We start from the raw sequence: 22,210 nt of genomic DNA, 5'->3' as shown, positions 1-22,210 counted from the left end.
TTATCTTTAAGTACTAATTTATACTATTATACAAAAAATATTAAAATTGAAGATCTGATGGTTCTGTAGTGATACTATGAAATATCCACAAAAATCTGTTAATTGTATTATATATTGCAGTTGTCCTACTGTTCAGTTAGCATTTTTCATACCGAATTACAACTTTAATTTCAAAGAATTCGATTATTACTTAAGGATGTATATAAAATAAGTAATATATACTCTTAGTAATATACAAAATTTAGATGACGTTATTATGGAAACTTACAAAATGAGAATAAACCAAGTCAGTTCTGCAAGAAATTAATCAAATGAAGCTTACTGTTTCATTCTTTTTTTTCATACTCAATAATTTAGGACAGAAATCAGGTTTTAATTTGAAATTTTATGCTATAGTTTGAATGTATTTAAAATAGCTTTAAGTTTTGATTAAAGATTTTGAGCTTTAGTTATTTTTCATCTTGTGTTTTAAGTATGCTAAAAATAGAATTTGTATGTGGTGTTTTTTCATGTAAAGCTGGTCCTTTTAGTATTACAGTATTGAAATATGTATAGGTTATATTTCAGTGTGATGAGCCCAATTTTGAATTGGCATGACATTATCACACAATGGTGACTCAGTATACATGTTTATACTATTTTAAGTGAAATAGCTATATATATTATTTTTAATGTATTTATTTGCATATTAGGAACTTAATATTGAGCGGATCAGAATATAAAGACTAAAATAAAAAACTTTCAGCATGAGACTTTGTAGGAATTACATCCTAAGAGTAAAGGATCAATTCTGTTATTTTTCAGATTTAATACATAACCAAGTGACATTGTTGTAATAAAATTTTTCCTTAAAGATAAACTTATTCTAGCTAGGCAAACAAAAGAATGGTATCATAAAGAAACCTGAAGGTAGAAAAGTTGTTTAGCTTCTTAAAATATTATGCCAACTTCTTATTGGTATACTTTACCAAATATATTCAATTTATACTAATATATAATCAATTGCTTTGTATTTTTATTAGTAGACTTTCTTAGTAAAGTAATAATCTGACTCTCATAGATGTATACTTTACATTGAAGTTTACTTTTGGATATATCCATTCTTTTATGATGTTATTTTGATATGTTTAAGCTAGAATTTGGTCAGTTTTGATGAACTAAGTATGTTTGCGAGTAGGATTAAATACAAATCTATGGTGATTTTGCCAAGGTAAAAACAACTCAATAAGACCTATTTTTGTAGACAAAGACAACATGTCTCTTTTTTTTAAAATCTGTGCATTGAAATAGATTTTGTATTTACAAACCACTGTGGACATTAAGAATAAAAATTAGTGAATGACCCATGATTTATTTATATAAAAATAGGTAGTTTAGGGCTGGGTAATGTGTCACTTCTGTAATCCCATTTACTTTGGGAGGCTGAACTGGAAGAATTGCTTGAACCCATAGGTTAGAGAGACCTTGTCTCAAAAAACAAAACAACAACAAAGATAATTTAATCAATAGGGGCATAAAAATTTAGTGGCAAAGGATTATATAAAATATCTTTAGCCATTAGGAGGAATTGTAGAGTCAGTCAGTCTGTCTGTCTCCCTCTCTCTCTCTCTCCTCTTTCTCTCCCTCTCTCTCTCCCTTTCTCTTTCCCTTTCTCTCTCCCTCCTTCTTTCCCTCCCTCTCTCTCTCTCTCTCTCTTTTTCCCTCTCTCCTCTCTTTCCCTCTCTCTCTCTCTCTCTGTGTCTCTCTCTCTCAGATGAGAGTTCAACAAGTTTTAAACGATCAAATCCATTTAAAGTTCATGAAATGGATCTAAGTTTTTACTATTAACTACCCTTAGATGCCTGAAATAGTGACTGGCACATAGGAGGCAAATGGCCCATTTCAATTAGAATTTGATTAAATGAATTTCAGTGGACTTAAATAGCTTGGACGAGGACTTGGACCTCATTGTCATGAAGATTGATCTGTAATACTATTTTAAGTCACTTCTTCAGTTTGGTTATAGTAGAACAGCAAGCCATTTATTCTCATCCCTATTGATTATGTGTTCATGTTCCATAACTATAACAAAATTATTTAATAACCATAAAATTTAGATGACATTATTATGGAAATTTACAAAATGAGAATAAACCAAAGTCAGTGCTGCAAAAAATTAATCAAATGAAGCTTACCTGTTTCATTTCTTTCTCATTCAAAAATTTGTTTTAATTTTTTCGGTACTGGGGATCAGCCCTAAGTATGTTCTACCTCTGGGTTACACCCCCCAGACCTATTTTTTTTTTAAGAGTCTCCTTAAGTCACTCACTCAGGGTCTTGCTAAATTGCTGAGGTTGTCCTTAAATCTGTGATCCTCCTGTCTCAGCCTCCCAAGTATTGGGATTACAGGCTTGTGCCACCATGCCTGGCTTTTTATTTCTTTTTAATCTTTATTATTTCTTTATGACAAAAGAATGAATATATATATGGATTTTTACTATATATTGTAAAAATACACATTGTATATATTTCAAATTAAAATTTCAGATAATAGTAAAATAGAAAAAGTTGAAGATCCGCCGAGTGTGGTGGCGCACACTTGTAATCCCAGCATTCGGGAGGCTGAGACAGGAGGATCACGGTTCATGGACAGCCTCAGCTACTTAGGTCCTTTGCAACTCAGTGAGACCTTGTTTCAAAACAAAGAATAAAATATGAGGCTGTGGGTGTAGCTTGGAGGTTATAATGCCTCTGGGTTCCATCCCCAGTATCGCCAAAAAAAAAAAAAAAAAAAAGGACAGTTGAAGATTCTAATAGTTCTATTAAAGAGGCAGTGATTGCAAATAGTCTATATGTTCTTCTAATTTTGTCCATACATATAACATCTATAACTTTAAAACAAAAAATGGTTAGTCACTGCTTTATAACTTTCTCTTTTCCACTAATATATTATGAACATCTGTATTTGTATATATGTATAATCTACCTCTTCTTGCATACTTTGGTATATCTGTGTGTGTGTGTGTGTGTGTGTGTGTGTGTGTGTGTTACTGGGGATTGAACCAGGGACATTCTACCTCTGAGCTATACCCTCAGCCTTATTTTAATTTTATTTTTTATTTTGAAACAGGGTCTCAAGTTGCTGCAGGCCTTTCTAAATTGCTGAGGCTGGCCTCCAACCTGTGATCTTCCTCTCTCAGCCTCCCAAGTATTGGGATTATAGGTGTGGGCCACTACACTGAGCTTAGTTGGTATATCTTGTGTTGTTTTGAACACTAAGGAAACTGATTATTTCCCTAACAGGTTGGGTGATTCTAAGTATAGATAGTGTGTGGCTATTTTTCTGAACGATTCTCCTGGGTCCTCGGGCTGGGTGGGAGATAGCAGCAGTTTATCTTTCTTGCTTCTTCCCCATCTAATCACTGAGAAGAAGGGGATCACCATGATTGAAATAGTCTACACATCAGAGATGCAATGAATATCGAGCAATTTATTTTCACTACAAGTATTCCATGTACAATGTAATTTTATATTGACTGTTATCAGATTTTCATGATTATAAATAACATGTTATAAACATCTTTGTGCCATATAATTTTTTTTTTACTCACACAAGGATTTCCGTCAACTATATTCTGGGAATAGAATTCAGAGATCAAAAGAAGTTGATAGACACTCTCAAACTAAAATTCTGATTTGAAGAATGTATATATCCACATGGATATTCTTACCAACAGAGTGTCAGTTTCTTCACTTGTCACCAGGCCTTTTTACATTTTAGTTATCAGGGCAGCTTTTTATTGAGGTTCTGTCAAGAGGTCAGACTATGTGCTACAGTAGCTTCATTTGGTTTCTAATCAGGCATAAGTTCTGTTAACTAGATTATAAAAGTTTGATTTATGGAACTACCATTTATTAAAATTCAGCTGAATATTTCTGATTGAATTACAGAGGTATCATTTACTTTGCTCTGCCTCCATTTCTCCTTTTGCTCATGTTACAGAAAACTGGATAAAAAATAGCATCTAGTTTTCAAAATGCAGCTTTGAGACAGGAAAAATGGTACCATTTAAGATGGGAAAACACTTTCAAGACTAATTCACTGATTGTACCTCAGCAAATAGGTAGTCTAGATAGCTTGCCTATGTGAAGTGTGAATTAGATAAACAGAAATGACACAACCACCTTAGGACATACTATAGAAGAATGTCGGGGGGGTATGTAGAAGATAAAGAATCTAGTCTGGATGAAAATGCTACCCAAGGAATAAAAAGAAACAAAAAAATTTACATAATTTATCATAGAAAAATGTTAATAAAGAATTAATGAAGTAAATTGAGAATAAATCTATACTACTATAGATCATAAATTAGAAACATCAAGAAATAGAAACAAGTTAGAAGACAGTTTCCCCAAATGAAGGAAATCTTCAGTTTGTATACTAAAGTGGCTTACTGTATGAAGAAAAGAATTGAATAAAATAGTGTTGCAGAACAAAATATAAATGTTATAAAAATAATGTAAGCAGAAAAAGGTATACATAGGGGGAGAGAAGGAGAGAAAATATATATATATATTTGTACCTCTCATATCCTCAGTTATTCTGGGTATGCCCTGATGCTGAACTATTTATTCAGCGTCTTGAGGGAATAGATGAAATGAAGCTCCATATACCAAACAGTGAGTCCCCACTCTACAGCTTGCTCTTTCCCCCTGCTTGGCCTAGAGTACTGATAGTCAGACTTTTACCATCTAGTTAGAATATTGAAATAATTCTTTCTGCTGGAAATGGCACAAAACATAAAGATACTGACATTTGGGTATCTTCTAAGGAAAAGTCAGAGTTTCTATCCAGAACTATGAAGCCCAGCTGGCTGAATCATCTTACTCATGTATGGTGAGCAGCCCATACATGAGTTGTTTTAAAATTTATTTCCTAGTTGGGCATGGTGGCACATGCCTGTAATCCCAATATTTCAGAGGCTAAGACAGGAGGATCACAGGTTAAAAGCCAGTGAGTCTCACATCAGCTTAGTGAGACCCTGTTTTTAAATAAAAAATGAAACAGGGCTGGGGGTGTAACTCAGAGGTAGAATGCCTCTGGATTCAATCCCCAGCAACACACACACACTTCCTTTCCCTCCCTCCCTCCCTCCCTCCCTCCCTCCCTCTGGGATTGAACCCAGAGGCATTCTACCTCCAGGCTACACCCCCAGACCTTTTTGTTTTTTGCTTGGAAACAGGGTCTTGGTAGATTGCTGAGAGTCTCGCTATGTTGCTGAGGCAGTCCTTGAACTTGCATCCTCCTATCTCAGCCTCCCTTGTACTACAATTATAGGCATGTGCCACCATGCCTAGCTTAAAATAGCTTTATTTAGATGTAACTGCATACCATAAAACTCACAAGTTTAAAGTGCATAATTAAATGGTTTTAGTATAAAACAGTTATGTAATTATCAACATAACACTTTAGACAAATTAAACAGGAATAGAGACAAAATTGAAAAAAATCTCTCAAAGAAAAAGAGGAAGATATGGAAAACTAATTAAAAGGTAAGACAAAGCCTGGTGTGGTGACACACCCTGTAATCCCAGTACTTGGGAGGCTGAGACAGGAGGATGGTAGATTCAGAACCAATCTTAGCAACTTAGTGAGACCATGTTTCTAAATAAAAAATAAAATAGGGGTAAGGTGTAATTTAGAGGTAGAATATTCCTGTTCAATCCCCAGCAAATCCCCCCCCCAAAAAAAAGGTAAGACAAGTAGAGATTAGTTTAAAATAATAGAAAACGGTAAGAAAAGCAAATATTTGGGCAGGGATTTTATTTAAATAAATGACAACTTTAAGAACCAAAGGAACTGAAATTTTGGATTGTGAGTCCTATATATTTTCCACAAAATGGAAGAAAATGACACTAAAAGACATTTTTGTGAAAAGTTAATTAGGAATAAAGAGATGATTATAAATGCTTTTAGAGAATAGAAAAAATGTATTACCTACAGAGGTTGGAGAACTAGAATGTCATTGAACATCTTGGGTATGAATCAGAAAACAATGGCGCAATACTTGAGACAAATTATTTCCAACAACTGTAGAAAAGTTATTTTCTGTCTTAAAATATCTTTAAAAATCTATTTTCCATGTTTTCTTTCTTGGGAATTTGTTAGTGGAAATGAGAGGGAAGGAGGGGGGAAAAAGAGAAATGGAGGGAGGAAGGTCTGAAATCTAGGAAATAGGGGACCCAAAAGAACCAGAGCCCAGAGAAGCAAAGGGAATTCGCAAGGTGATGGTGTAGGGACATCACAGGACAGCAGCTGTCAGCAGGCCTAGAGCGGTCAGTACAGCTTGGAGGAAGTGAGGTGCCTCCAAAAACAAGGAAAGAAAGGGAGAGAAGAGAGCATGCAAGCATACATGGGTACTGTTTGTGTTTCTTTGGAGTATTTGAAGATGATGTACTGACAGGTACTTAAAAACAACTTGGGGGTGGGAGAGGCAGTTTTTAATATCCAATGGCAATTAAAAATCATATTTACTAAGAGAAGAGAAATGTAATTGTGGTTTACTATGTGGTTCACTGTAACATGTTCATAATCATTATCATGGAAACCCTGCTGTTCAGCTGAAAAAGGGAGACGTTGCCATTGAAAAGGGATTTAAAGGGTCTGTGTGGATGTGGAGCTCTTGTGGACAAACGGTACTGTATCTCCCTCCACACACACAGTAAAGCATAGGAAGTAATCAAACATTTAAAAAGAAATAAACATGGTTCTCAACACTTGTTTCTTAAGTTTGAGATGTATAGATGAAACAAAAATTTTAAAAATGTCTGCATTGAGTATAGAAATCAGGAGTAAGGGCGTAGAAGAGGAAAATAGATATGAAAATTATTTGTCTAATTTGGTCCTTTTAGGTAATACTATGCTATTTTGACAAGTGTAATTTTAAAAAAAAGATAATGGAGTTTTTCTAGCTTTTAAACTAGGCCTTGGTTCCATTTTTTTTTTATATTGGGTCATAAACACTTGATTATACCATAGAAACAAAATAGACAATCTCGGATGTTTACACTTTTTATTTCAATATACATAAATTAGCCACAGGTGTACTAGAACAATGAAAAAATGTTAAAAATGTACTTTGCCTCTTAATCCAAAGAACTTGGAACCTAGAGATATGTACATAACTCTTACTCAAAGAGCTCTAATCACATAGCTGCCTTTTGTTTAAAAAAAAAACTTTCAGTGATTCATTTTATATTGCATTTAAGACTTTTCTGAAGTCCTAACTTTGAATCTGCTGTGTTGAGATGCCATTTCACACCCACTGAGATGACTAAAATAAAAAAAAGATAATAACAAGTATTGGGAAGATGTGGAAAAATTGGAACCCTTTTATACACTACTGGTGGGAATGTAAAATGGTTCAGCTGCTTTGGGAAACAGTATGCATTTCCTTAAATAACTAAAGAGAGTTATCAGATAACCTAGCAGTTGCACTCTTAGGTACGATTTGAAGACAAATGAAACTTGCACATGAATGTTCATATCTACACTATATAATAGCCAAAAAGTAAAAACATCCACAAAATTTCTATCATTTGTTGAATGGATAAATAAAACATGGGATATCCATACAGGGGAATGTAGTTGAGACATAAAAGTGAATGAAGCAGTGATCCACATAGATGAACTTTGAAAAATATTATTCTAAGTCAAAGGAAACCAATCATAGAAGACCCCATGTTATATGATCCCATTTATCTGAAATGTCCAGAAGAGGCAAATTCATAGAGACAGAAAGTATCTTAGTGGCTGCTTAAGGCTAGGGGAAGGAAAAAACAAGTGACCATTAATGGGTAAAGGGTTTCTTTTTGGGGTGATGAAAATATTCTAAAACTGACTGTAATTATGGTAACACAGCTATGTGAATATACCAAAAACCATTGAATCGAATACTTTAAATGATTAAGTTGTATGGCAGGAAGAGGATTTTCTAGGGTAATTTTTTTACTATCCTCAATAAAGCTGTTATTTTTGAAAAGTTCCAACTCTAACCTAATTTTCCACCTTTATTTCTTGTTCTTCCACTTGGCCTCCACCTATTTTATTTTCTCTTGTCTGCAATGCAGCTTTATTTCTAGTTCAAGGTCTAATACTACCTATTCTTTCAAATCTAGCTGAATTTCCTCCTCTTCCATTAAACAGAAAAAGTAAATTCTCTGTAGCAGAAAGTAAAGCCAGCATTCAACCTCTTCCACACTCTACATTTCCAGGAACATCATTTTCTGTATTGCAACATAAAAGAGTTGTGTTATATGGCGGCTAAGCAATATATGTTTGCCAGTTACATGTAGTCAAAAGTTACCCTAGAGAATCCTTCATACAGTACACTCATTAAATCCAGGTAGTTTTGTCCTTCTAATGTTGGAACAGATCTCCGTTCTGCTGAATGCTAGTTGAAGAAACTGATTAGTAATTTTTTACTGTATATGACTTACAAATGTTGACTAACCTCTGTAGAACACACAGCTCTTCTTTGAGGCAATCAAAATCATGTGCCTGTAATACTATTATAGCTGTTAATAAAGGAAAACAAAAAGAGCAAAACTGGGTTTATAATAGAATACATTTATGTTTTGGTGTGAAGGATATATACATATATACATTTCATGCAAATATGCATATTTCTTTAAACAAAATCATGTACATCTTTGTACTTGCATAAAATATTTCTGGAAGGGTAGGTAATAATTTGGAAATAGCAGCTGCCTAGCCAGGAATTGATAATAGAGATGGCAGGAAGATTCATCACTGCAAATGCTCTTTTGTATTTTTTTTACTCCTGTTGTGTGCAAATATTACCTTTCCAATGGAAATGCCTTTATGTCTTCTTACCAATTAATTGTTAATAATTTATGGTAAATATCTAGTTGTCAATTTGATATATTCATTTTAAAGAACAGAAAATTTATGTATAGTGTTCATTGTGCTATTGCTTGTGTCATTCTTCAGCAGCTAAGGTATACTTCACCAATGATTGCCTATTTATGTTTTACAGGGTTACATCCATTTGGGAGAATAGTCTCCAGATCACTACAATTTCTAGTTTTATAGGAGCATGGCTTGGAGCATTTCCTATTCCACTAGATTGGGAAAGACCATGGCAGGTTTGTTTGAATTACTTAAAGCAACAAAACATATGTTGGCATAATGATGATAGAGCTGACGAAGCAAACTAGTATGTATGTATAATTTTTGTTGTTGAATTCAAGTAGGAATTCCAATTTCATATGTCAGTATAATTTAAGTGACTTACTAATGCGGTCTGTACCAGTACTGCAGACATCCCAGTCAGCCTGAATTTGTCTTCATCACTATTTTTTTTTGACATGTATAGGTGAATAAATAGGCTTATTTTGTTAATATATATAGGAGTATTTAAACAATTAAGCTAGATGTTGTAGAAATTCCTTGTTTTCAGTTTTTATATTTACTACCCTCTGGTTTTAGGTTCATATTTTCTTAACTTGATTTATGGCCAAATTCAATGTTGATCTTAAAATATATTTCAAAAACACATAGGAAAGTAATTTTTGTGTATGTGAGTGCTACTAGGGATTGAACCCAGGGTCATTCTACCTGGGAGCTACACCCCCAGACTTTTAAAAAAATTTTTGTTTGGAAACAGGTTCTCGCTAGGTTGATGAAAGTCTTGCTAAGTTGCTGAGGTTGTCCTTGAACCTGTTATCCTCCTATCTCAGCCTCCCAAGTACTGGGATTATAGGCTTGTGCCACCATGCCCAGCTGAAAAGTAATTTTTAAAATAGAGATAATGTAGATTTCTCATTTTCTATCACAATAGGATAAAGCCAATGCTAAGTAAAGCACAGCCAGGTAAGTGCTCTCTTTATCCCCATTTTTACAGATGAGAAAAGAGACACATTGGGGATATATAAAGTCACTGAGCTATTAGAGGATGAGTGTATCTTTTATTTTTAATGGCTTTCAGGTATTCTATAGTATAGTCATACAATTATAATGTAATATATAATTATATAATTATAATATGGTTATATATTTAATAAATCACTGTTGATTTAATGAATAATTTGATTATTGCCAATATTTTACTATAAGAACTACTGTGATAAACATCTTTGAATCTATATATAGCTTTATAAACTTTTCTAATTATTTTCCTAGAGTAATTTTTCCCAAATAGAATTATGGTATTAAAAAACAAATGTATTCTTCTAACATTAACAGAATGTTCTTTTTCTGATCACGAAGAGAATATATATTTATTTTAGAAAATTTCAAAATGCTGATAATTTTAAATTACTGTTTTGTTTTGTTTTTTCTTTATCCACCCAGAAGAAACACTCATTTGTATTTTTGTGGTATTTTTTTTAATCTCCTTTTTCATGGGAACACTATTCATAATGTACATTTTTTTTTTTTTTTTTTTTAGAATTGAGGATTGAACTCAGGTCATCCTACCTCTGCGCTATACTCTCAGTCCCTTTTTTTTTTTTTTCTTTATTTGGAAACAGGGTCTCACTAAGTTGCAGAGGGCCTCACTAATGAGTAGCTGAGGCTGGCCATGAACCTGTGATCTTGCTGTCTCAGCTTCCACAAGTTTTGGGATTACGAGTGTGTGCCATCACACCTGGCTTTGTACGTGTTATTTTTAATTTGCTCTCTCTCCTCAATAGAGATAATTTCATGTCAATGAAAACTTAGATGTGTGTAATACTTCATTATTTGGGTAAAATAATATATTGTACCAATTTTTTTATGAATGGACACTTAGATTGTTTCCAGTTTTCACTGTTAATATTTTATTACAATTGTTATTATCATACTAAAATACACACCATTGCATATTTGCCAAGTTTTCTCTTTAAGATAAATTCCTCAGTAATAAATGGCTGGACTAAATCTTTGATACATGCCTCACTTTCCAAATGTGGGATCTGGATTCTGTGTCTTGCACTAACTTCCTACCTTTAGGTTCATTCTTCATGTTTTCAGTTAGATGTTGTATCTCCCAGAGAGTTAAGTTGTTCTTCACATTGAATAATTCTGGTGGAATTACCTTCTCTATTTTGATTCACCATGTTATAGAAATCTCTAGAGGTTTGGCATATGTAGTTCCACTGATAACCCTTTTCAAGGTTTTAATACTAATAAAGGCTTCTTTTATATTTATTTACATATCTCAGTGATCAAGTTGGCATCTTATGAACTTCAAGTGCACTTGATTTCATTCAGTAGAATGACAGTAATTTTTAAATTGGAGGTTTAACAGGGTGTGGTGGCACATGCTTGTAATTCGTGATTCAGCCTCCCAGTGCTTGGGAGGCTGAGACAGGAGGATCGCACAGATTCAAAGCCAGCCTCAGCTACTTAGTGAGGCTCTCAGCAACTCAGTGAGACTCCCTTTCCAAATAAAATATAAAATAGGTCTGGGAGTATAGTCCAGAGGTAGAAAAGCCCCTGGGTTCCACCTCCAATACCACACAAAAAATTGATTAATGTGAGGTTTTCACTTGAGTTACTGACTTTTAAAAAATATTTTCTCTCTAGCTAATTTAAATATATAATATGTTTTTTTTATCTTCATTCTTAATATTTCACTCAGCTGGAATATTACTGGCTGTTTAATTATCTATTCTATTGGGTTGTTTTTAGGGTATTAACAAGCTAATGACTCATTCACCATGATCCTTTTGAGATACATACTGGTGAGGGAATGATAGAATTGATGTGTAATTACAAATCTTTTATTCATATAATACTTATGTGTCCCTCTCTTAGTAGTTATTATTAAGCCAGGGAAAGGAGACTTCGTTTTTCTTTCACTTTTTACTTTTAGCAATGAAGGTTTTTTTCTTATTGTTACTTTTAATATTCCTAACTACACAAAACAAGAACTCCATGTGACTTATGATGTTGATAAAATCTGCCATAGAAGCAGTAAATCAGATAAAGGGATATGACATTGCCTAAAAATGGAGATTTTGCTAGAGCAAAATTTCATGAGAAGATAATACTGTACATTATCTAATATATGTGTACAAAGATGTTTTTAGTCCTATTTCTTATAGCTCCAATCAGATACTTACCTTAAAAAATACACATGCACACACACACAGAGCTCTACAAAAAAAAAAAAAATGTAACATGTTTTAATTCCCATTTCTCTACTTTCAACTCAAATCTTATAATGTTCCTGAGGCCAAGCATAAATTTCAAGCATGTGTGTGTGTGTGTGTGTGTGTGTGTGTGTGTGTGTGTGTGTGTACAAAAGTTGTTTCTTCATTAAGTGACTGGAAAGGCCCATTGAAAATATGTAATCTTAGCCGGGCATGGTGGCACATGCTTGTAATCCCAGCATTCGGGAGGCTGAGACCAGAGGATTGTGGTTCCTGGACAGCCTCAGCTACTTAGTGAGGCCCTCTGCAATTTAGTGAAACCCTGTTTCAAAATAAAGAATAAAAAATAGGGCAGAAGGTGTAGCTCAGAGGTCCCTAGGTTCCATCCCCAGACCTGCAAAAAAAAAAAAAAAAGTAATAATAAAAATTTTTTTTGCTTAATATGAATTTTAAGTGATTTTAAGTAATGATAACTGATAAAAGATACTAGGTTATAGTTAGAGAAAGCCTTCACTTTGTAAAAGAAAACATCTTTTCTTTACTACTAGAGAAAGCTTATAGTTATAGTTACTGATAAAAATAAATATTTGGACTTCTGAAAATCTTTGTACATTATAATCTAATTCTTTGCTGCAACTAACTAGCTAGTCAGTATCTGTTGTTACTATGTAATAAGCATATACTCTATGTAAGCATAAAAGATACTTAAATATCACCCAGCACTGGAGTTTAATTATTTGATAACAATAATGTAGATTCAGGTTGTGATTTAGATTCAGATTTAATATGCTTTAAATATTTTATAGAATACTTATCTGTGGGCGGGCATGGTGGCACATGCTTTAATCCCAGATCTTGGGAGGCTGAGACAGGAGGATCGCACAGGTTCGAAGCCAGCCTCAGCTACTTAATGATGCTATCAGGAACTTAGTGCGACCCTGTTTCCAAATAAAATATAAAATGGGTCTGGAGTGTAGCCTGGGTTTCATCTTCAGTATCACACACACAAAAATAATAATAATAGGTAGCTATGACCTTCTCATCTGGAAACTATTAATTCTTTATTGAAACATTGGCTAGAATTTCATGGTATAAAAAATTAGTGGAAGCTGGGCATGGTGGTGCAGGCTTGTAATCCCAGCATTCAGGAGACAGAGACCAGAGGATCTCAGTTTGCTGACAGCCTCAGCCTGCTTAGCGAGGCCCTTCGCAACTCAGTGAGACCCTGTTTCAAAAATAAAAAGACTAAAAAATAGGGCTGGGGGTGTAGCTCAGGTAGAATGCACCGCAAAAAAAAAAAAAAAAAAAAAAAAAAAAAAAGTAGAAGGTTAAATATTGATGCTCAAGTTTTTAAACTGACTGTTTTATTAAAAGAAAGAGGAACTCTTTTACACTGTTGGTGGGAGTGCAAACTAGTTCAACCGCTATGGAGATCGGTGTGGAGATTCCTTAGAAAACTGGGAATAGATCCACCATATGATCTAGCTCTACCACTCCTGGGTATTATTCAAAAGGGGTTGAAGTCAGAGAACTACAGTAACATATGCATACCTATGTTCATAGCAGCACAATTTGTAATAGCCAAAATATGGAACCAACCCAGGTCTCCATCAACAGATTAATTGATTGCAAAATTATGGGAAATACACACAATGGAATTATTTTCAGCTATAAAGAATAAAATCATGGCATTCACAAGAAGATGGAAAGATCTGGAGAACATTATGTTAAGTGAGATCAGCCAAGGATAGAAAGAGAAGGGACATATGTTTTCTCTAATATGCCCAAACTAGGGAGCACTGGGAATACCAGAGGGACTCCAGATAATGGAGGGAAACCTCAGCAAAGTTAGAAAGGAAGGATAGGAGAGGGAGAAGGCTGAGGTTGATTAATGGAGGAGCTATATGAGTTATATCCGAATATGTGTAAAGTATGAATATAGCATGGTTAACCTGGATACTCATTGTTGGGAGGGAGGAAGGGAAAACAGAGGGAGAGAGGACACCATGCACAGTTTAAATGTATACCATTTTCAATTTTTTAAAGAAAGGTAGGCAGATAACATGGTGATTAAGAATTAAGAGTGCTAGCATCAGATTTCTGGATTCAGATCTGGCTCTGCCACTTGCTGGTGAGGATTAAATAATAAAATCCTCTGAAATACTTAGCGCCTGACATAGAATTACTGCTTAATATAGGCATTTCTGACCTATGAAAGAAGTTGTTAATGACTAGACTTTTAGTATTCAAAAATGCAAATGCTACTATCTATTGAGTTTTCTTGAGAGTATGTGAATTGTCTCAGTTTGCAATGTTATTCTTGCTTCCCAGCAGTCCTTTAGTCGGTAGAGTGCACTATTCATTTCTCTGTTTCTCTGGTATTTTGCTAAACTGGTTTAGGGAATTTGAATTTTACCTAATTTTCAGTCCTGATAATTCAGATGACAGTAGAAAACATAACATTTTTAGATCTGTGTTCCAGGCATGGGGCTTGGCACTGTCACAAAAATAATCCTGAGAACTCTAATGCAATGTAGATTTCATTTCCATTTCTACACCCTAGTAAATTAAAATATGGGAGGCAAGGAGTAAACATTTTGCTCAACATTACACAGGTGATAAGAGGAAGACTTAGGACTGAAACAAGATCCCCAGTATGACAATGACATGATTCTCTTCATTACTAGAGACTCTAAAATTCCTTTTCCTTCTTTCTTTCTTTCTTTCTTTCTTTCTTTCTTTCTTTCTTTCTTTCTTTCTTTCTTTCTTTCTTTCTTTCTTTTCTTTCTGCAGGTCTAGGGGTGGAACCCAGGGGCATTCGACCTCCGAGCTACACCTCCTGCCCTTTTTTTTATTCTTTATTTTGAAACCGGGTCTCACTGAGTTGCGGAGGGCCTCACTAAGTAGATGAGGCTGTCCGCGAACCGCGATCCTCAGGTCTCAGCCTCCCAAATGCTGGGATAACAAGCGTGCACCACCGCCCGGCTAAAATGCCTTTTCTTAAAAACAAATGGCCTTAACGTAAATATATATCTTTAGAAGAGCTTGAGTGCTTATTAAATTGCTTTCTTTCCCTACATTATTTCCTCTGAATGACATGACCACTCTGGTGATGAAAACATTACATGTTTTTGTGCTTAAAAAACCCACAAATGTCTTTAAACTATGGATGTCAATGCTACTGTCTCTAAAAGGAATTGAATCAGATAACCATTTTCTTATAAAGTAAAAAAGCCAAATGTATTTTAGGGTTTTTTTTTTTTTTGTGTGTGTGTGTGTGTGTGGTACTGGGGTGATACCCAGGGCTTTTCTACCTCCGGGCTATACTCCCAGACCTATTTTTTATATTTTATTTGGAAACAGGGTCTCACTAAGTTGCTGATAGCCTCATTAAGTAAGTAGCTGAGGCTGGCTTCGAACCTGCGCAATCCTCCTGTCTCCGCCTCCCAAGCGCGGGGATTACAACCTTGTGCCACCACGCCCGGCTCTGCCATATGTATTTTAAACAATTGAATTTGAAACTTGTAACACTTGAGATTGTCTTTGAATCAGTTTGGTCTAAAAATATGTTAAGTTTATTCCCATAAAATACCAGATAAAAGAGGTACTAATGTATTTTTAAATTCCATTTTTTCTCCATTTTAACATGTTAAAACTTTAATATTTTTGAAACTTATATATTCATTTTCTAAAGTCACAGATGCCATGGATAATTCATTGATAAACTGAAATTAAAGGTCATAGGAAATTTCAACTAAATAAATTACTGTAAAATGCTGCAGGGAGGCTGGGTGTGGTGGCGCACGCTTGTAATTCCCACACTTGGGAGGCGGAGACAGGAGGATCACACAGGTTTGAAGCCAGCCACGCTGGCTTAAGAGGCCCTGTTTCCAAATAAAAAGATTTTAAAAAAATAGGTCTGGGAGTGTAGCCCGGAGGTAGAAGGGCTTCCAGGAACCCCAGTACCCGCCCCCCCCCAAAAAAAAAATGCTGCAGGGAGGGATAAAACCAAGATTATGGATTTGATTAAAGGGCTGCATTTTTAGATTGTTATTTCTCCTACCAAAGGGATTATACTATGTTTTAGACCAAAATAAAAGTATTAGTATGATTTACATGACTCACACATGGGGAAAACACATATACTAAACTGACAGAAGATGGTTTTGGACTTAAAAGATATGTTTACATTGTGGTAATTGCGTTGATAAAATCTGCTCGCAGGTCTTTCATGTGAGCTAATAATCCTGGCCAACAACTCATTTGCATGAATGTGGCTAAGACTGTTCAGTGTCACTTTAGCAAGTAGTGTAGACCAGTGACTACATACTTTTCCACAGATAACTCTTCTTAAACCTGTGTCTTAGTTATAGGAGACTAAATAAGAGCATACTCAAATCAGTGCAGACTTACAACTAGAGAAAGGTAGCCAGAGTAGTAGGTTCATCTGTACAAGTATTCCTACATTTAACAATAACATTTGCTTGAACATGATTAGCTCAAGACCAAATTCAGAGAAAAATATAAGTGATCATTTAGAGCCAGTGGAAGGTCAGTAGGCTTTAAAACATGAAGCTTCTCAGTCCTGCAAAAGCAAATTCATGGTAGTACAACAAATAAAACACTGATAATAAAAAGTTGCTTGTGGGATTTATTAAACCAGCTGCTTGGATTTTATCTTCCCATATCAGAAGCAAGTCAGGAATTCTAATGGTTGTAAGTTGTTTTAAATGTTTTGAGGTGTTCTCATTTTTAACAGGTCAATTTCTTCATGTTGTCTGTGATGGCACCTACCCCTCTCCCCAACCAACTTACATTATAAGTAATTTTATGTTGGGACACATTTTAAAGAATTTATATTAAAATTTACCCCAAATTAAATAATTTAACTTTAATTTGCACCAACACTTGGTTTCTTGTAGGGGTTTAATAGGTAGTTTTCAATGTGTGGAGCCTTTCATATGAGACTTTAAAAAGTAACACAAGTTGAGCCTGGTGTTGTGGCCCACGATTGTAATCCCTGCACTTGGGAGGCTGAGACAGGATTGCACAGGTTCAAAGCCAGCCTCAGTTACTTAGTGAGGCTTTGAGCAACTTAGTGAAACCCTGTTTCCAAATAAAATATAAAATAGAGCTGGGAGGATAGCCCAGAGGTAAAAAGCCTCTGGGTTCCACCCCCAGTACCACAAAAAAAAAAAAAAAAAAAAAAAAAAAAGTAACACAAGTTGAACACTGTGGCACCTGCCTATTGTCTCAGGTACTACTTGGAGGCTGAGGCAGGAGGATAACTTGCACCCAGGAATTTAAGCCCAGCCTGGGCAACATAGATCCCCCACCTCAAAAAATTTTATAAAATTAAAATGACACAAGTTGTGTGTGGTGGCACAGGCCTGTTATCCTAGTACTTGAGAAGCTAAGACGGGAGGATTACAGGTTCAAGATCAGCCTGGCAACCTACTGATACTCTGTTTCAGAGGGGGAGAGGAATTGGATGTAGCTCAGAGGTAGAATGCTGTGAGTTCAGTGCTCAGCACAAATAAATAATAAAATGACATAAATGTCTATGAGTGGTTGATTAAAACCAATATATATAATTAAACCTTAAAATTATAAAAATTGCACTAGGTGAGTGTTGCACACTTATAATCTCAGCTACTCTGGAGGCTGAGAAAGGAGGAATGCAAAGTTGAGGCCATCCTGGATAACATAGAAAAACCTTGTCTCAAAAAAAGACAAAAATAATTATAAAAAAAATAATAGCCAAGAGCAGGTAGTTTCTTTCCTCTTTCTTTCTTTCTTTCTTTCTTTCTTTCTTTCTTTCTTTCTTTCTTTCTTTCTTTCTTTCTTAGTTTCTCTTAGTTTCTCTTTTGTGGTACTGGGGTTCCTGGAAGCCCTTCTACCTCTTGGCTACACTCCCAGACCTACTTTTATATTTTTATTTGGAAATGGTCTCCTGAGCCAGCGCACACGGCTGGCTTCGAACCTGCGCGATCCTCCAGTCTCCCCCTCCCAAGCGCGGGGATTACAAGCGTGCGCCACCACGCCTGGCTAGTTGCTTTATTTCTGAAGTGAAGCTACAAATGGTAAACATAATGCTAGTTTGTTGTACAATTCCTGAGAATTTTCTTTTGTAACCTTTATAATCCTCAGTTCATGTGAAGAATAGTATTTTAGGTGATTGCATCATAAGGATATGGGAATAGTTCCTACTATACACTCATGAACTCATGAACTATTTTATTCCTTGTTGTTTTTACTTATTACCTAGTAGTGTTGGTTACCTAAAAAAATACATTAGTGTCCCTGTCAGTTAAATTTTTATGGTAGAATATGTAATATACAGGATAATGCTAGTACATGGTATGTTATAGTTTTATGACAAATTTCAAAACATTACTTCATGTAATAAAGTAGCCCACCTTTGAAGTATAAGTAATACTGTTTCCATTTTGTAGATTGGGAAACTGAGTCTTAGTAAGCAATCTGTCCAAAGTTATATGACTGTGCTGACCCTGAAATTCAGATCATTTTCACTCTACTGTTCCATGCTGCTTCTAAGAAAAGCAAAGTAAAGCTCTCAAATAAGATATGTTTTAGAAAGTAGCTTAATAGGGGCTGATAATGTAGTTCATTGGTGAAGGGCTTGGCTAGCAAGCCTGAAGCCCTGCGTTAGATTCCAAGCACCACGGCCAGGGGCGGGTGTGGGGGTAACATTTTAGTGTCATTAATTTTGAACTTTTTGTTAAACACTGTAAAATAATTTCAAAGAATCATTAATTTCAAATAAATGATCATTATAGACATAACTGCCACAGTCAGTAATGACTAGGGGATCAAAAAATTTGTGGATTTAATTTTAGTGACATTACAAGTTTTAAGGTCTATTTTTAAGAACATTACAAGTTTTAAGATCTGTATCCTCAACATATATTAAAGGAACCAAAAGAATGTTCATATTATGACAAAGTTTTAAAATACACAAGTTTATTTTTAAATCATGTAATTATAAATGCCATCTTTATAACTGAAGTTGATCCTTAAAATTTGAAACTCAAACAGTAAAGAGTCATCATTAATAAAAATACTTGTTACGATAGAGTAATACAGAGTGCAGGGATTCTTAACCAGGAGTCCATAGATGGGCTTCAGAAGTCTGTGAACCCCCTAAAATTACATGCAAGTTTATATATCTAAAGATCAGCTTTGGCAAAAAGCAAACATGAATTATGTTAGATGTAATTTTATCTGTGTGTGTGTGTGAGAGAGAGAGAGAGAGAGAGAGAGAGAGAGAGAGTGTGTGTGTGTGTGTGTGTGTGTGTGTGTGTGTGTGTGTGTTAGAGTTGCTGAGGCTGGAATTGAACCTACAATCCTCCTGTCTCAGCCTCCCAAGTATTTGAGTTACAGGCATGCACCACTTTCCCTGGCTTTAAGGGAATGATGTTTCTCAGGATTATAGTGCCAACTTATTTTATATGTGCCTATGAAGAATATGAATGAAAAGGTTATGATAAATTAGAGTGCAGGTATACCAATCACTTGTGCTATGTGCAACATACTGCTAAAGCTATGGTTATAGAATGCATAGAACATTTCTTCTTTCCAGTGGCCTCAAGAGTTAAATTTTATGACCATCCTCATTTTTGTAGGAGAAACCAAAGCATAGAAAGGTTAGATGACTTGCCCAAAGTCACATACTTCGTAAACACCAAAACTCAAATCCAGTCAGTATAGTATCCAAATCACTGTTCTTAATCCTATTTTGTGCCACTTAAGAGTATGTTTTAAGCTGGGTGTGGTGGTGCACACTTGTAATCTCAGCATTTGCGAGGCCGAGACAGGAGGATTATAGTTCAAGAATAGCCTCAGCTACATCTTAGTGAGGCTCTTTGCAACTCAGTAAGACCCTGTTTCAAAATAAAGAATAAAAAATTGGGCTGGGGTGTAGCTTGGAGGTAGAATGCCCCTGGGTTCCATCCCTAATACTATACATACACACACATACACACGTGTGCATGCGCGCGCACACACACACACACACACAAAGAATATGTTTTAAGAAATATTGAGTACTGCAGAGATGTTAGTACATATTCCTTTCCTAAAGTATATAGTGTTCTATAGCAATGACTGATCAGAAGACAGCACTGTGCCCTTCAGTAGAAATACACTGAATATAATTCTGAACTATCTTTCAGTCAGCAGTAATACTGATTTGCCTAATGGAAAACATACTTTTTAAAAAATCTGTACTATATATTGTAAATTTTTTATTTTTTATTTTGTTGCGGTACTGGGGATGAAACTCAGGGGCATTCTACCTCCGAACTATACCCCCAGCCTTATTTTTTATTTGGAAACAGGGTCTCACTGAGTGGCAGAGGGCCTAAGTAGCTGAGGCTGTCCACGAATTGTGATCCTCATGCTGGAATTACAGGCATGGGCCACCACGCCTGCCTTACTGTGAATGTTTTAAGAAAGTAAAATTGTTTTATTTATGAGTTCAAAAAGAACTTATTAATTGTACCTTGTACTCAGACCCTATGTTATATAGGACCTTTATGACTGTTGATTATTTTAAGAGGACACTGACCTTTTTTGGTTTAAATGATGAAAAATACATAATAAGCCATTTGATTTAAAGAGAAGACAATAATGATGTCGTAAGCAGGATACTTTTTTTTTTTTTAATGGTAATGGGGATCCCAGAAACCCTTCTACCTCCGGGCTACACTCCCAGACCTATTTTTTTATATTTTTATTTGGAAACAGGGTCTCTTAAACCAGCACAGCCGGCTTCAAACCTGCACAATCATCCTGTCTCCGCCTCCCAAGCTGGAGGATTACAAGTGTGTGTCAACACTCCCGCCCGGCAGCAGGATACTTTTTTTTTCACACAATGTAGTCACTCAACTTTTTAAAATGTGGTTTTTTTCTTTTTTCTTTTTTTGCAGGTCTGGGGATGGAACCCAGGGGCATTCGACCTCTGAGCTACACCCCTTAACCTGATTTTTACTCTTTATTTTGAAACAGGGTCTCACTAAGTTGTGGAGAGCCTCACTAAGTAGCTGAAGCTGTCCACCAACCGCGATCCTCTGGTCTCAGCCTCTCAAATGCTGGGATTACAAGCATGCGCCACCACGCCAGGCTTAGGTTTTTCTTTTTAATGGTAATGTTAATAATTTACCTACTTGCATTATATTTTGTTATGCAACATGAGTTGTTTCTTCTATTTAGTGATTTTAAAATTTTTAATTTTGCAAAGAACTGGATAAAGATTGTCATTTTGGTGGCAGACACTTGTGAATGACTTCCTTTTTACATGTTTTTGTTCCCAGTTCCTGTGTGTGTGTGTGTGTGTGTGTGTGTGTGTGTGTGTGTGTGTGTATTATTGGGGATGGAAACCAGGAGCATTCTACCTCTGAGCTACACTCCCAGTACTATTTTTTATTCTTTATTTTGAAACAGGATCTCACTGAGTTGCAAAGGGCCTTACTAAGTAGCTGAGGCTACCGGCGAACCATGATCCTCTGGTCTCAGGCAAATGCTGGAATTACAAGTGTGCGCCACCATGTCTGGCTGTTCTCAGTTTATTTTCCTTAAAACAAAGTAACTATATACAGCCATCTCAGATTACTGTAATTTATTTATTTATATATATATTTTTTGCAGGTCTGGGGATGGAGGGCATACACCCTCTGCCTATTTTTTATTTTTATTTTGAAACAGGGTCGGTCTCACAAAATTGCGGAAGGCCTCACTAAGTAGTTGAGGCTGTTTGAGAACTGCGACCCTCCTGTCTCAGCCTCCCAAATGCTGGGATTACAAGTGTGCGCCACCATGTCTGGCTGTTCTGTTTATTTTCCTTAAAACAAAGTAACTATATACAGCCATCTCAGATTACTGTAATTTATTTATTTATATATATATATTTTGCAGGTCTGGGGATGGAGGGCATACACCCTCTGCCTATTTTTTATTTTTATTTTGAAACAGGGTTGGTCTCACAAAATTGCGGAGGGCCTCACTAAGTAGCTGAGGCTGTTTGAGAACTGCGACCCTCCTGTCTCAGCCT

At 35.5% G+C, this 22,210-nt stretch overlaps 1 protein-coding gene across 1 annotated transcript in view; it reads left to right on the top strand.

Annotated features, from left to right (window-relative positions):
- The window catches only part of PIGF (phosphatidylinositol glycan anchor biosynthesis class F), a gene marked incomplete at both ends in the record, with an annotated part of 40,291 nt that overhangs the window by 13,692 nt on the left and 4,389 nt on the right, over nucleotides 1-22,210 (top strand). Inside the window, one exon of the mRNA XM_080711251.1 lies at nucleotides 9,039-9,147. Within this exon, the coding sequence (XP_080567377.1) occupies nucleotides 9,039-9,147 (109 nt within the window). The remainder of the gene's footprint in view (nucleotides 1-9,038; nucleotides 9,148-22,210) is intronic.

This window comes from Muscardinus avellanarius (genome assembly GCF_963383645.1).
Source record: "Muscardinus avellanarius genome assembly, chromosome: 15".
NCBI lineage: Eukaryota > Metazoa > Chordata > Mammalia > Rodentia > Gliridae > Muscardinus > Muscardinus avellanarius.
This window is presented reverse-complemented; position numbering and strand designations above follow the sequence as displayed.